Here is a 17,236-nt window from a genome sequence, read left to right as displayed (position 1 = left end):
TTGATTGGACATGGTACTTTCCTTTCGTGGACGATGGAGGAAACGTGCGTTTTAATAGAGCTAACGTGGGAATTTTACGCACGCCCGTTGAGTAAACTGTGTTGTTCGCGAACTAGAAACATCCAACAACTGCCGCTGGAGTGCGTTGCGATCGCGTATACCACGTTGGGGCTCACGCACCGTATGCACAAGTCGCATCGTTCCTGAGCGTTGAGCAGCACGTTGAACTTGGCACGCTCAATGTTAACGTTCGACAGCACGGTCCGTGTGCCACCGACTTAACGCTCTGCCTCCCGAGAGGGAAGGCGTGCAGGTCCCCAGCCCGAACCCGCCCGCCGGTCTAGTGTCGAGGTCTAGTGTGCCGACCAGCCTGTGGATGGTTTTTAAGGCAGTTTTCCATCTGCCTCGGCGGATGGGGGCTGGTTCCCCTTATTCCACCTGAGTTCCGCTATGTCGGCGCCTGATGCGCAAACACTGCCTCCACGTTCGCGCACACCATACTTAAGCCTTCGGCACACGGACCGTGCTGTCGAACGTTAACGTGGAGCGTGCCAAGTTCAACGTGCTGCTCAACGCTCAGGAACGATGCGACTTGCGCATACGGTACGTGGGCCCCAACGTGGTATAAGCGATCGCAACGCACTCCGGCGGCAGTTGAGCGATGTTTCTAGTTCGTAAATCACACTGTTTACTCAACGGGCGCGCGTAAAATTCCCACGTTAGCTCTATTAAAACGCACATTTCCTCCATCGTCCACGTAAAGGAAAGTACCATGTCCAGTCAATAAGAACACAGGCTTACAAAAGTTCCATTACAAACGGTGCGGTACAAATTTGGAATACTTCTCCGCATAAGATAAACATTATTTCATCATTCCCACATTTTAGTAAAACCCCAAGGTCAGTCTTACTTGATCACTGTTCCTACCCAGTAACAGAATCTTTGCAACATATGAATTACGAAGCGTAAAAGAAAAAGGAGCAATATATCTTTATACAAGTAGCGCAAGCTGTCCTATAGAGTAAGCCAATCGAACAAAGACACCCCAAAAACAGATGAACTTATATTTACATAACATTAAATATTATAGCATATACATATATTAAACTAATAATAAAGTATCATAATCTAATAAAAAGGCGAATGTTAGGAAAAAAAATTTGGGGGTGTTACGACGTGAGCCACCACCCCAACAAAAACTGATTTTCAAACAGAGACGCTACTCATTACGCTAAACAAACAATACGTTTGGGGTCCATATTATATTACCTTTACTGGAAACGTTAATCGTAGATAGTTATTTTACTAATTGAAATTTAATAATAACAAATGGTACAAAGAACAATGCATTTTGGGTGGATCTTCAGTGTGTCGCTGCCTTCAAATAGCCTACTCTCATAATACGCAAGTTACAATAGTTCTTTTGCCATGAATATGACGTTTCTCATTATTTTTTTGGATCGAATCACACAACTAACAACGGGTTTTCCGGTGATTCTCAATTTGCTGGTGCCCAGAAACGGCATATATACATATAGGCTTGAAATGAATGCCAATGTGGCGCCTCACAACTCTGTACTGATGGGGGACGGCGTGCGTGTGACGTAGTGGCGTTGTGCCATCTCATTGGTCAACGCTCACACGCACGCTCAGAATATCTGACATTCCAGATATTGCTCTGCACGTTCGGAAAGGCTCCTGAACGTGCTATTACACGCTATGACGTCAGAAACTCACGTTCGGATGCACGGTCCGTGTGCCGACGGCTTTACTCTACCACGCAAACATTTGGGGTTACACTCGTCTGGTATGAGACGTTCCCGGGGGGGGGGGGGGGGGGGCGCACTGGGGCCGAACCGCGCAATAACCCTGGGTTCGGTGTGGGGCGGCGGTGGGGCTGGTGGAGTGCTGTAGCCTGTTGTAGGGTTGTGAACTACTGAGGGCCACGGCGGGACGAAGCGTCTCCGTCGTTTCTAGGTCCCCTGTTCAATACGCACAACACACAATGTTACAGTGACTTGGTGGTAAATCAGTCAATGAGTAGAAAGTTACTGCATTTCCCTCACGTTTAATTGTGGTACTGGTAGGCTGCATAAACGCCTTCCATTCAGGAATTGTAGAGTGGGCTGCACTGCGTGGAGCCTCTTACCATATATGCAAAGCATATCTTGCAAGGTGGTTTTAAATACAGGGTGTTACAAAAAGGTACGGCCAAACGTTCAGGAAACATTCCTCACACACAAAGAAAGAAAATATGTTATGTGGATATGTGTCCGGAAACGCTTACTTTCCATGTTAGAGCTCATTTTATTACTTCTCTTCAAATCACATTAATCATGGAATGGAAACACACAGCAACAGAACGTACCAGCGTGACTTCTAACACTTTGTTACAGGAAATGTTCAAAATGTCCTCCGTTAGCGAGGATACATGCATCCACCCTCCGTCGCATTGAATCCCTTATGCGCTGATGCAGCCCTGGAGAATGGCGTATTGTATCACAGCCGTCCACAATATCTGTTGTTGAGAAGCACACGAACACTTCGACTGAAATGTGCAGGAGCTCCATCGTGCATGAACCACATGTTGTGCCGTACTTGTAAAGGCACATGTTCTAGCAGCACAGGTAGAGTATCCCGTATGAAATCATGCTTGCTTGCTCCATTGAGCGTAGGTGGAAGAACATGGGGCCCATTCAAGACATCACCAACAATGCCTGCCCAAACGTTCACAGAAAATCTGTGTTGATGACGTGATTGCGTGCGGATTCTCGTCAGCCCACACATGTTGATTGTGAAAATTTACAATTTGATCACGTAGGAATGAAGCCTCATCCGCAAAGAGAACATTTGCACTGAAATGAGGATTGACACATTGTCGGATGAACCATTCGCAGAAGTGTACCCGTGGAGGCCAATCAGCTGCTGACAGTGCCTGCACACGCTGTACATGGTACGGAAAGAACTGGTTCTGCCGTAGCACTCTCCATACAGTGACGTGGTCAACGTTACCTTGTACAGCAGCAACTTTTCTGACGCTGACATTAGGGTTATCGTCAAATGCACGAAGAATTGCCTCGTCCATTGCAGGTGTCCTCGTCGTTCTAGGTCTTCCCCAGTCGCGAGTCAGGCTGGAATGTTCCGTGCTCCCTAAGACGCCGATCAATCGCTTCGACGTCTTCCTGTCGGGACACCTTCGTTCTGGAAATCTGTCTCGATACAAACGTACCGCGCCACGGCTATTGCCCCTTGCTAATCCATACATCAAATGGGCATCTGCCAACTTCGCATTTTTAAACATTGCACTGACTACAAAACCACGTTCGTGATGAACACTAACCTGTTGATGCTACGTACTGATGTGCTTGATGCTAGTACTGTAGAGCAATGAGTCGCACGTCAACACAAGCACCAAAGTCAACATTACCTTCCTTCAATTGGGCCAACTGGCGGTGCATCGAGGAAGTACAGTGCATACTGACGAAAGTAAAATGAGCTCTAACATGGAAATTAAGCGTTGCCGGACACATGTCAACATAACACCTTTTCTTTATTTGTGTGTGAGGAATGTTTCCTGAAAGTTTGGCCGTACCTTTTTGTAACACCCTGTATATCTCTGGAATAGGACTGGCCCGCATCTCGTGGTCGTGCGGTAGCGTTCTCGCTTCCCACGCCCGGGTTCCCGGGTTCGATTCCCGGCGGGGTCAGGGATTTTCTCTGCCTCGTGATGGCTGGGTGTTGTGTGATGTCCTTAGGTTAGTTAGGTTTAAGTAGTTCTCAGTTCTAGGGGACTGATGACCATAGCTGTTAAGTCCCATAGTGCTCAGAGCCATTTTTTTTGAATAGGACTGAATATGTTCAAGCCTAGAACATTAATCTGCTGTGAGGGATTGTTTCACTTACGGTGAAATATCTCAAGTTCCGTAACACCTGCCGACTGCGGTGGCCGAGCGGTTCTAGGCGCTCAGTCCGGAACCGCACGACTGCTACGGTCGCAGGTTCGAATCCTGCCTCGAGCATGGATGTGTGTGATGTCCTTAGGTTAGTTAGGTTTAAGTAGTTATAAGTTCTAGGGGACTGACGACCACAGATGTTGTCCCATGGTGCTCAGAGCCATTCCGTAACACCTAGGTGACTTACTTCTGTTCCAGAGGGAGCCAATTTACGTCTCTCCATATTTTAGGACAGATAAGGCTGGCATGATGCATTTGATTCCCTCAAGTTGCGAAAACTGTTCCAGCCACTGTTACTGAAGGCAACGTAATCAAAACTGCTGAATACAGATTGACAGCATATTACACTTGAGCCAGGCTTTTCAGTGTGGATGGCAGACGACAACTTCAAGCTGTTGAACTTTTTTACAATTTAGCTCGTTTAACAACTGCAAATAAATACTCACTTGGTAACTGACAATAGCTCAGTTGCATAAAAAAGAGCTCATTTAAGTTGTTTCGTCTACCTACATAAAGAAATGGACAGGAAATGCCGGGGACATATAGTCTGTCGGTTAACTGAAAAGCGAGCGGCACTCTTCGTGGGAAAAGTCGCCTTTCGTAGAAGAACGCTACAACTGCCATACAGAATGACTAAGAATCAGCTTCCCTCTAGAATTTTAGAACAATGTGCAGAGATTTCCGTAGATTCTATCCATAAGAGTTTCTTACATTAGTACTATTAGTAATTCATATCTGTATTCCACGCAGTACTAACATACTTTGTGAAAAACACCCGCAGGTACACTATGTGATCGAAAGTATTCGGACAAACCCAAAAACATACGTTTTTTATATTAGGTGCATTTTGATGCCACCTACTGCCAGGTACTCCATACCAGCGACCTCAGTAGTCATTAAGTATCATGACAGAGCAGAATGGGCGCTCCCGGAACTCACGGACTTCGAACGTGATCAGGTGATTGGGTGTTATTTGTGTGATACGTCTGTACGCGAGATTTCCACACTCCTAAACATCCATAAGTCCACTGTTTACGATGTGATAGTGAAGTGGGAACGTGAAGGGACGTACTGCACAAAAGCGTACAGACCGATTTACTCTGTTGACTGACAGAGACTGCTGACAGTTGAAGAGGGTCGAAATGTGTAATAGGCAGACATCTATCCAGACAATCACACAGGAATTCCAAACTGCATCAGAATCCCCTGGAAGTACTATGACAGTTACGTGGGAGGTGAGAAAACCTGGATTTCCTGGTCGAGCGGCTGCTCATAAGCCACACATCTCGCCGGTAAATGCCAAACGACGATTCGCTTGGTGTAAGGAGCGTAAACATTGGACGATTGAAGAGTGTAAAAACGTTGTGTGGAGTGACGAATCACGGTACACAATGTGGCGATCCGATGGCAGGGTGTGGGTATGGCGAATGCCCAGTGAACGTTGTCGGCCTGCGTGTGAAGTGTCAACAGTAAAATTCGGAGGTAGTGGTGTTGTGGTGTGGTCGTGTTTTTCATGGAGGGAGCATGCACCCCTTGTTGTTTTGCGTGACACTATCATAGCACAGGTCTAAATTCATGTTTTAAGCACCTTCTTGCTTCCCACTGTTGAAGAGCAATTTGGGGATGGCGATTGCATCTTTCAACACGATCGAGCACCTATTCATAATGCACGGCCTGTGGCGGAGTGGTTACACGACAATAACATGCCTGCAATGAACTGGCCTGTACAGAGTCCTGACGTGAATCCTATAGAACATCTTTGGGACGATTTGGAACGCGGACTTTGTACCAGGTTTCACCGACTGACAACGATATTCTCCTCAGTGCACCACTCCGTGAAGAATGGGCTGCCATTCCCCAAGAAAACTTCCAGCATCTGACTGAACGTGTGCCTGCAAGAGTGGACGCTGTAATGAAGCCTAAGGGTGGGCCAACATCATACTGAATTCCGGCGTTACCGATGGAGGGCGCCACGCACTTTTAAGTAATTTTCAGTCAAGTGACCGGTTACTTTTGATCACATAGTATATGTGACCACCGCCTATGTTCGACGTCAACGTGCAATAGCCACACAGAGACGGCAGGTGGCAGCACTAGCAGTGGAGGGTACATAAACCGTGTTGCGGGTACGCGGAAAACAGTGCAGCCGTTGTCGTAATACGGAAATTGAGCGATTTATCTGGGGTCCGAAAGAACATAATCATTGGCTATCGGCAAGGGTGGAAGGATTTCTGAAACGACTACATTTGTGAATTGTTCACGTTTCGCATGTCAAAATGGCGCTTCCCAAAACTGGTGCGAAGACAACTGTGGTGCTCCACAGACCATAGATGACAGGGTTGAATGACGACTGCGGAAATGTGAACAGGCGAACAGACATGGCACTGTCGAGCAGTTGACCACTCTGATGAACGAAGGGGCTACCAACAGTGTCTCCTCAATGACTGTTCAGTGAATTTGCATGCCAGTAGCGCAACTGGACGTCCACTGAGAGGGCGGGAGGTGGCCTTTTCAGATGAATCACGTTTTATGCTCCATCGGACAGATGACCGTTGCCATGTATGGCGTGAGACGTCTGGAAGCTGACACCGTGCAACCAGGAGGAAGCGTTATGGTCTGGTATATGTTTTCTTGGCATCCCTTGGGTGGTCTCGTTCTTCTGGAACACACACTGGGTCAACATCAATACGCATCTTTTCTTGGGGACCATGCCCACCCCTACATAGAGTTGGTTTTTCCTCCGCACGGTGGTGTCTACCAACGGGACAATGCAACCTGTCACACAGCCAGCAGCGTAGGTGAATGGTTCTAGGAAGGACGCAGCATGTTATCTTGGAAGGAGAGTCATTGTCAGATGTAGAAGTAACTTCGGGTGTGCCCCAGGGATGTGTGTTGGGACCTTTGCTGTTCACGTTGATATTAATGACCTTGCGAGCAATATTAATAGTAACCTCAGGCTTTTTGCGGGTGATGCAATTATCTATAATGAAGTAGTATCTGAAAAAAACTGCATAACTATTGACTTCGATATTGATAGGATTTAAAAGTGGGAAAAGATTGATAACTCGCTTTAAAATCGTAAAACTGTACACTTCGCAAAACAATAAAACGTTGTATCCGATGACTGTACTATCAGCGAGTCACTGTCGGAATCGGCCAACTCGTACAAAAACCCGGATATAACACTTCGTAGGCATATGCAATGGAGTGATCACATAGGCTCAGTCGCGGGTAAAGCATGTGGGAGACTTCGGTTTATTGGCACAATATGGAGGAAGTGCAGTTCTAAAATATGGCTCAAGTGTGTGGGACCCGTACCAAATAGGACTAACAGAGGATATTGAACGTATACAGAGAAGGGCAGCACGAATGGTTAAAGGTTTGTTTGAACTGTGGGTAAGTGCTACAGAGATACTGAAGAAACTGCACTGGCAGTGTCTTGAAGATAGACGTAAACTATCACGAGAAAATCTAACAAAGTTTTAAGAATCGGCTTTAACTGATGACTCTGGTAGTATACTACAACACTTTACTTATCGTTCTCATTGGGATCGTGAGGATATGATCAGAATAATTACAGCACTCACAGAGTAATTCAAACAATATTTCATACTGCGCTACATACGTGAATGGAACGGGAAGAAACCCTAATAACTGACACAATTGGACGCACCCTCTGCCATGAACTACACAGTAATTTACAGATTATAAAAATGGACCTAGGTGTTTCTACATCTACATCTACATCCACACTCCGCAAGCCACCTGACGGTGTGTGGCGGAGGGTGCCTTGAGTACCTCTATCGGTTCTCCCTTCTATTCCAGTCTCGTATTGTTCGCGGAAAGGACTGTCGGTATGCCTCTGTGTGGGCTCTAATCTCTCTGATTTTATCCTCATGGTCTCTTCGTGAGATATACGTAGGAGGGAGCAATATACTGCTTAACTCCTCGGTGAAGGTATGTTCTCGAAACTTCAACAAAAGCCCGTACCGAGCTTCTGAGTGTCTCTCCTGCAGAGTCTTCCACTGGAGTTTATCTATCATCTCCGCAACGCTTTTGCGTTACTAAATGATCCTGTAACGAAGCGCGCTGCTCTCCGTTGGATCTCCTCTATCTCTTCTATCAACCGTATCTGGTACGGATCCCACACTGCTGAGCAGTATTCAAGCATTGGGCGAACAAGTGTACTGTAACCTACTTCTTTTGTTTTTGGATTGCATTTCCTTAGCAATCTTCCAATGAATCTGTCTGGCATCTGCTTTACCAACGATCAACTTTATATGATCATTCCATTTTAAATGCGTACTCCCAGATAATTTATGGAATAAACTGCTTCCAGTTGCTGACCTGCTATATTGTAGCTAAATGATAAGGGATCTTTCTTTCTATGTATTCGCAGCACATTACACTTGTCTACATTTAGATTCAATTGCCATTCCCTGCACCATGCGTCAATTCGCTGTAGAGCCTCCTGCATTTCAGTACAATTTTCCATTGTTACAACCTCTCGATATAGCACAGCATCATCCGCAAAAAGCCTCAGTGAACTTCCGATGTCATCCACAAAGTCATTTATGTATATTGTGAATAGCAACGGTCCTACGACACTCCCCTGCGGCACGCCTGAAATCACTCTTACTTCGGAAGACTTCTCTCCATTGAGAATGACATGCTGTGTTCTGTTATCTAGGAACTCTTCAATCCGATCACACAACTGGTCTGATAGCGCATATACTCTTACTTTGTTCATTAAACGACTGTGAAGAACTGTATCGAACGCCTTGCGGAAGTCAAGAAACACGGCATCTACCTGAGAACTTGGTCGACTCTTCTTAGTTACTTTCGAGCCAATTGCAGGTTAATGTTTTTCGTTTCGTTGACAATTAAAGTGCACCTACTCACGGAGGTCCAGTGCTAACTGTAATTACCACATGGCATCGAAACATGGCAGTTACGCTAATGCTTTAATGTGCATTCGAATTACGCTGGGAAAAAAATTAGTTTCAATTTTGGACACATGTGCAGATCCTGCGCTGTACAGCATCTCGTCGACATATCCTCCGGTGCTCATACTAAACAAATTGCGTAGGTGGCGGTTAATAATAAAAGCACACTATGAATTTATTATTTGTTTGACCTTATCTGCCCACATACCGTTCCTACTTATGGACTCATTTCCATATTTCTTTCTTGCATTCACAGCGCAGATTTGCACCAGACGGCCACAATTGGAACTACACTTCTGGCCATTAAAATTGCTACACCAAGAAGAAATTCACATGGTAACGGGTATTCATTGGACAAATATATTATACTAGAACTGACATGTGATTACATTTTCACGCAATTTGGGTTCATAGATCCTGAGAAATCAGTACCCAGAACAACCACCTCTGGCCGTAATAACGGCCTTGGTACGCCTGGGCATTGAGCCAAACAGAGCTTGGATGGCGTGTACAGGTACAGCTGCCCATGCAGCTTCAACACGATACTACAGTTTATCACGAGTAGTGACTGGCGTATTTTGACGAGCCAGTTGCTCGGCGACAATTGACCAGACGTTTTCAATTGGTGAGAGATCTGGAGAATGTGGTGGCCAGGGCAGCAGTCGAACATTTTCTGTATCCAGAAAGGCCCGTGCAGGACCTGCAACATGCGGTCGTGCATTATCTTGCTGAAATGTAGGGTTTCGCAGGGATCGAATTAATGGTAGAGCCACGGTTCGTATCACATCTGAAATGTAACGTCCACTGTTGAAAGTGCCGTCTATGCGACTAAGAGGTGACCGAGACGTGTGAATGCTCTGAAAAGCTAATCATTTGCATATCACAGCATCTTTTTCCTGTCGGTTAAATTTCGCATCTGTATCACGTCATCATCGTGATGTAGCAATTTTAATGGCCAGTAGCGTAATTTATTTGCAGCGTAAGTAGGTTCTACATTAACGCTTTGAAATATCTGCCATGTATCGCTGCCACACGATTCTTACAGCCCACACTGGAACTCTGCGATTAGTTGCGCTTACATTGTAAACACCCAGTAGTTGGTGTGGACTGCGTTCGCTTTTGTTATACGTACCGTGCAGGGCGGCTGCATCCACGGTTCTCCATCTACTTGCATGGGGAAGCGCTTGTGAGTGCGGATGATGACGGATGAGCACTGCGCCAGCCTGCGACCAGATGCTCGCAGACCCGTGCGGACCTGCCCCATGTGGAGGCAGTTCTCCAGCCCGATCACCTCAATCATCCGGTCGCCGATGTCTGCAACACACAGCGCGCGTTATGCAGAGATGCACTACGTCTGTCCTGGGGGTTGGGGATCGGAGAACGGAAAGATGCTACTATTTGCTGCTGTTGTTGTTGTGGCCTTCAGACCGAAGATTGAACTGATGCAGCTCTCCACGGTACTGTATTCTGTGCAAACCTTTTTATTTCCTTTTGAACCAGCCTACTGTGTTCATCTCGTGGTCTTCCTCCACAGTTCCCCCTCCCCCACCACTCACCACTTCCATCCGATATTCGATACTAAATTGGTGATCCCATGATATCTCAGAATGAGTCCTAAGAACCGGTCTCTTCTTTTAGTCAAGATATGCCACGAATTTCTCTTCTCCCCAATTCTGTACAGTACCTCTTCATTGGTTACGTGCTCTCCTCATCTAATCTTCAGTGTTCTTCTGTATCACCCCCTTTCATAAAGCCTTCTATTCTCTTCTTGTCGAACTATTTATCCCCCAAGTCTCACTTTCATACAAAGATACATTCTAGACAAATACATTCAGAAAAGACTTCCTAACACTTAAATCTATATTCAGTGTTAACAAATTTCTCTTCTTCACAAACACTTTTCTTGAAACTGTCAGTCTACATTTTATATACTCTCTGCTTTGACCCTCGTCAGTTATTCTACTGCCTAAATAGCAAAACACATCTACTAGTCTTAGTGTCTCGTTTCCTAATCTAATTCCCTCTTCATCTCCTGATTTAATTCGACTAAATTCTATTTTCCTTGTTTTGCTTTTGTTGAAGTTCATCTCCTCTTTTCAAGATACTGCCCATTTGTTCGACTGCACCTCCAAGTCCTTAGCCGTCTCTGATAGAATGACAATTTTACTGGCAAACCTCAATATTTTTCTTATTCTTCCTCCTGAACTTTAATTCCTTTCCCAAATTTTTCTTTGGTTTTCTTTACTGTTAGACCTATGTGCAAATTGAATAACATAGAGGATAGGCGACAACCCTGTCTCACTCCCTTCTCAATCATAGTTTCCATTTCGTGCCCATCGACAGCTATAAATGCCGTCTGGTTTCTGAACAAATTGTAAATAATCTTTCGATCCCTGTACTTTACTGCTGCTTCCTGCCAGGTATCTCACTCTAAAGCCGTTCACCTGGAGGGGCTCCGGTCAGGAGATACCGCCCTCAGAAACTGGAGGAGATGAGTCTATCGGCCATTAAAATGACATCGGTTTTCGTAGTGGTGAGATACTCCACATATTCCCCGTGCCAGTACAAATATCAGGTACGTTAAAGACATTTCTAAAACGAATTTATCTGAGAAGACAGTGAAAAATTATAAGCTTAGCAATACATTCCACACAGTGGTGGGTTACTTAGATGCCACAGACCAGGGGTTTAGTAAAAAATGTAACAGACGTAAATAACAATAACAAAATACATGTCATTTTAAATCACATTTTAACACTGAAAGGTTCATTTCTCTTTTATTGATAATCTGCTGCAATGGATAACACCAGCATATCAGTTTACTCAAAGAAACTTACTGAAAAAGAAAAAAAAAAAGAAACGTACCTGTTAATCAAAGAGTCTAAACAGTGAAGGATAACTTAGATAGCGTAGAATAGGGGTTTGGTAAAAATGTAATGGAAGTAAATTATAACAAAAATAAAAATAACAATAATAGTAATAAGACATTTCTATCGTTTGACACTTCCTTTCGCACTATATTTTTTTTATATTTCTTTTCTGAAAACTTTAATCTAAAGCGGTGCACTGAATAACACTAAAATTTTAAGTTACTAAAACGAAGTTATTTAAAATGGCAGTTAAACGTACCTGTTAAGCAATACATTCGACACGGTGAAGGATTACGTAGATAAGACAGACTAGAGGCTTGTTAAAAAATGAAACACAGGTAAATGGCATTAGAATAAAATATCTCTGTCGTTTCACACCTCTCTTTCTCGCTACAGTGCTTCTCTTCCCCTTGAAATATTATTCCAAAGCTCTGCAGTGGATAAGGCTAACATGTTAAATTTACCCGTATCTCACTATCTCACTCATCACGCTCACTCAGAGTTTCAGGCAAGAAAACATAAAGTTGCGATGTACAAAATGTGAACCAAACATTCTCATGTCTAAGTAGTTTGTGTAGTGTGTGCGGTGATAGGGACTGAGAAGTGAAAGACCAGTGAAACACTATTTTTTTCATTATTAAGTAACACCTTTGTGAAACAGTATTGTACACTAGTGATAAACCGAATGAGATTGCGCTGTTTCAAACAGACTGGCTCTGTATTTGTGGGGATATAGGGTCCACGCTCAATCCAGACGTTCTGATTTAGGTTTCTCGTTGTTTCCATAAATTACTTCATGCAAATTCCTTGCTTGCTCCTATTGTAAGGCCACTGTCGTCTACATGTCCATCTTTGTCAAACGAGACCTCTAGTCCTGTAAATGTCTCTAAATATGAGTTACGCTTTTTATTTGTTCATCAACAGTGGGTGGTGGTGGTGGTGGAGGTTAGTATTTAACGTCCCGTCGACAACGAGGTCATTAGAGACGGAGCACAAGCTGGGGTTAGGGAAGGATTCGGAAGGAAATCGGCCGTGCCCTTCCAAAGGAACCATCCCGGCATTTGCCTGAAACGATTTAGGGAAATCACGGAAAACCTAAATCAGAATGGCCGGAGACGGGATTGAACCGTCGTCCTCCCGAATGCGAGTCCAGTGTGCTAACCACTGCGCCACCTCGCTCGGTTTCATCAACAGTAATACCATGACACGACCATTATCCTTGTAAAAGTGACTGCTTCTAATGGCTGACGCTTTGTTTGCACAAAAAACCGAAATAATGAAATTGACACAAAAAGTCCTACGAATGGCATATGAAAATTGAAATTTAGAATCAGTGGATATTAGGGCACCACCATTGCATATTTCATGAAAAATTTGTTGTATTATCGGAATAGCGCTACAGAAACCTATAGAATCTATTTAATCAAACAAACAGCACTGCACACCGAAGAAGCACCAGCCAATGTACGAGCTATCGACTGTCACCTGCAACACTTCTGAACCTTCTTTACAGAACACAGCTATTTCCATACCACCATAATCCGGAACGAAACAGTTGTAAAATTGTATAGTGAAATTCTACTACCGATCCCGTACAAAATTCAAAATTCACACAAAAACAGGAACTGAAAGCAAATCTCTCTTAACAAGCACTATATTTTAATCAGTTGGAATGGTCGCTCGATGTAGTACAGAGTGCTGTATAGAAATGTATGTGGTGCCTGTTCTTTCGAACATGTCTGACACCACACATGTAATTATGGCGAGAACGGCCTTTGATCTCTTCAGTGCAAATTCACCAAAGTCGAACTCTTGAGGGACTCGGCGAAATGTCGCGAGTAATGAGGATACTGGGCAAGGGGCACTATATCAGTAGTGTGTGAACAGGTTGAGACTTTGGGTCTGACGGGAGGCGTGCTGGGGCAGTCAGTGCAGTAGCAATGACCACTGTGTCAAATGGCGTACTGGTCGGTGAATCTGCCTAGTAAGCAGGAAACCTGGGTTCGAATTCCGGTCTGGTACGAATTTAAACTTTCCCCATTGTTTTAAATAAATGCCCATCGGCAGCTAATGGTTTTAATTCTTTTGTGCTATACAGAATGATAACCAAAAATAGCAAATTATTCGAAGTAGGACTTAGTTTTTCACTCATGTATCTGGTATGCAAGATTCAAGACACAATACAGCACAGATTGTTAAGTTGTGTAGTACCGATGGTATAGAAATGAACGAAGGAAAACCTGGCTGTTATAATGAGGAGATCGTCTAGCACTATAACCACAAAGACGTACTGGTTCCCTACAACACACTGCACGTGAAAATGAAAAAGAACACGTACTACTGGTTACTCAAAAACTGTACGTACTACGTGATATCGAGGTGAAACGATACAAACTTGAAGGATTTTTGGTACTACATTACTTCGGAACATAGCTAACGGCCCTGCCGCAGTGGTAACACCGGTTCTCGTCAGATCACCGAAGTTAAGCGCTATCGGACTTGGCTAACACTTGGATGGATGACCGTCGGGTCTGCAGAGCGCTGTTGACAAGCGGGGTGCACTCAGCCCCTATGAGGCAAACTGAGGACCTACTTGATTGGGAAGTAGCAGCTCCGGTCATGAAAGCTGACAACGGCCGGGAGAGCGGTGTGCTGACCACACGCCCCTCCATTTCCGCATCCAGTGACGCCTATAGGCTGAGGATGTCGCGGCGGTCGGTCAGAGCCGTTAGGGTCTTTCGAGGCCTGTTCCAACGGAGTTTTTTTTACTTTGGGGCATAACAAAATACAGAACCATTAGGAAAAATTTCGCAAGATTGTTCAGAGGAATTATGCAATATTTTATTTTCGAACTCAAGAACAAATCCACCACAAAAAGAAAAAGTACAGTTACAGCCGAAACGTGGCGACAGCAACAATATACAGGTGCTACAAGGGAAAAGCGTTTATAGACTCCCTTCCTAAAGAATATAATGAAGGTGCGTATCAAGTAAAAGAGGTACCGTTAATACACTCCTGGAAATGGAAAAAAGAACACATTGACACCGGTGTGTCAGACCCACCATACTTGCTCCGGACACTGCGAGAGGGCTGTACAAGCAATGATCACACGCACGGCACAGCGGACACACCAGGAACCGCGGTGTTGGCCGTCGAATGGCCTAGCTGCGCAGCATTTGTGCACCGCCGCCGTCAGTGTCAGCCAGTTTGCCGTGGCATACGGAGCTCCATCGCAGTCTTTAACACTGGTAGCATGCCGCGACAGCGTGGACGTGAACCGTATGTGCAGTTGACGGACTTTGAGCGAGGGCGTATAGTGGGCATGCGGGAGGCCGGGTGGACGTACCGCCGAATTGCTCAACACGTGGGGCGTGAGGTCTCCACAGTACATCGATGTTGTCGCCAGTGGTCGGCGGAAGGTGCACGTGCCCGTCGACCTGGGACCGGACCGCAGCGACGCACGGACGCACGCCAAGACCGTAGGATCCTACGCAGTGCCGTAGGGGACCGCACCGCCACTTCCCAGCAAATTAGGGACACTGTTGCTCCTGGGGTATCGGCGAGGACCATTCGCAACCGTCTCCATGAAGCTGGGCTACGGTCCCGCACACCGTTAGGCCGTCTTCCGCTCACGCCCCAACATCGTGCAGCCCGCCTCCAGTGGTGTCGCGACAGGCGTGAATGGAGGGACGAATGGAGACGTGTCGTCTTCAGCGATGAGAGTCGCTTCTGCCTTGGTGCCAATGATGGTCGTATGCGTGTTTGGCGCCGTGCAGGTGAGCGCCACAATCAGGACTGCATACGACCGAGGCACACAGGGCCAACACCCGGCATCATGGTGTGGGGAGCGATCTCCTACACTGGCCGTACACCACTGGTGATCGTCGAGGGGACACTGAATAGTGCACGGTACATCCAAACCGTCATCGAACCCATCGTTCTACCATTCCTAGACCGGCAAGGGAACTTGCTGTTCCAACAGGACAATGCACGTCCGCATGTATCCCGTGCCACCCAACGTGCTCTAGAAGGTGTAAGTCAACTACCCTGGCCAGCAAGATCTCCGGATCTGTCCCCCATTGAGCATGTTCGGGACTGGATGAAGCGTCGTCTCACGCGGTCTGCACGTCCAGCACGAACGCTGGTCCAACTGAGGCGCCAGGTGGAAATGGCATGGCAAGCCGTTCCACAGGACTACATGCAGCATCTCTACGATCGTCTCCATGGGAGAATAGCAGCCTGCATTGCTGCGAAAGGTGGATATACACTGTACTAGTGCCGACATTGTGCATGCTCTGTTGCCTGTGTCTATGTGCCTGTGGTTCTGTCAGTGTGATCATGTGATGTATCTGACCCCAGGAATGTGTCAATAAAGTTTCCCCTTCCTGGGACAATGAATTCACGGTGTTCTTATTTCAATTTCCAGGAGTGTATGTCGATACTGAACAGTGTCAACGTGTTACAATGTTCAAAATTATTTAGAAAGCGATTTTATTTGCTGTTATTTTAATTTAACTGTGTGAAATTTTATATTCATGAAATTAAAATTGTAAATAAAACTGTGTATGCTGCTCAACTAGCAACCTTTGGGCTGTTGGGTTCGATACAAGTCGTGTTCCATTTTAATTTTTCGATTTTTGTCAGCGTCGAAGGCTGCATTCGACAATAAATTCGGGAGCTAATTCGAAGTACACATGAACAATCGCTCAATTTCTAAATGCAAGGATGCAATTGAAACCCACTCACGTATTCACTGGATTATAAAGCTGACCTGTCTTTTCTGACACTGATATGGATCAAAATTAAGAGATGAAAAACCAATACTTCAGAAATCCACTGAAATAAATTTCCCCATAAATTTATTGAAGACTAAATATTTGTTTGGTACCATATCTTCATGCGATTCTCATGGTGCAAAAGCAATGTACGTTACCAATGTGACGACTAACACCAACAAATACATTTATATGCGCCTATAGCTTATTAACAACTGTATGTTTTTTCTTCGTCATCCACAGTATTTTCTAATGAGCATAATGAAGGAGTTTATCGTCCAAATGTCACGCTATTTCGGCAAGCTCACTTGTTGCCCGCTTCAGGTGGTCCTAATAAATAACTGTTTTAAAATACTTTTACCAGTTTGTGCTCCTGAGAGGAGAAGTCACTTTGTGACCTTAGTTCTTATTGTATATGTAAGTACTTAGGGTGCCACCATTACTCATTTCATGAAAAAAAGCTGTATTATCAGAATAACGCTACACGTTCATAATTTATTTCAGTTTTGTTTTTACAATACATTCTTAGTTCTAATTGTGGGCTAAAGTAACAGATCAATAAAATTAGTAAAATTAATAAAGGAATAAGAAATATAACGTTATAAAACAATTCTGGAGTTTGAAAAATGAGGTTGTTAACGTAAGTGAGCATGATGTTATTAGCAGCTCTGCGATTTTTAAGGTTTCAGTGG

The 17,236-nt window shown here is 45.0% G+C and overlaps 1 protein-coding gene across 1 annotated transcript in view; it reads right to left on the bottom strand.

The window, feature by feature from the left end:
- Positions 1-17,236, bottom strand: part of LOC126249182 (diacylglycerol kinase 1) — a 747,622-nt gene that overhangs the window by 15,376 nt on the left and 715,010 nt on the right. Inside the window, exon 21 of the mRNA XM_049950837.1 lies at positions 10,032-10,213. Coding sequence (XP_049806794.1) covers positions 10,032-10,213 — 182 coding nt within the window. The remainder of the gene's footprint in view (positions 1-10,031; positions 10,214-17,236) is intronic.

This window comes from Schistocerca nitens, chromosome 3 (genome assembly GCF_023898315.1).
Source record: "Schistocerca nitens isolate TAMUIC-IGC-003100 chromosome 3, iqSchNite1.1, whole genome shotgun sequence".
In the NCBI taxonomy this organism is placed as follows: domain Eukaryota; kingdom Metazoa; phylum Arthropoda; class Insecta; order Orthoptera; family Acrididae; genus Schistocerca; species Schistocerca nitens.
This window is presented reverse-complemented; position numbering and strand designations above follow the sequence as displayed.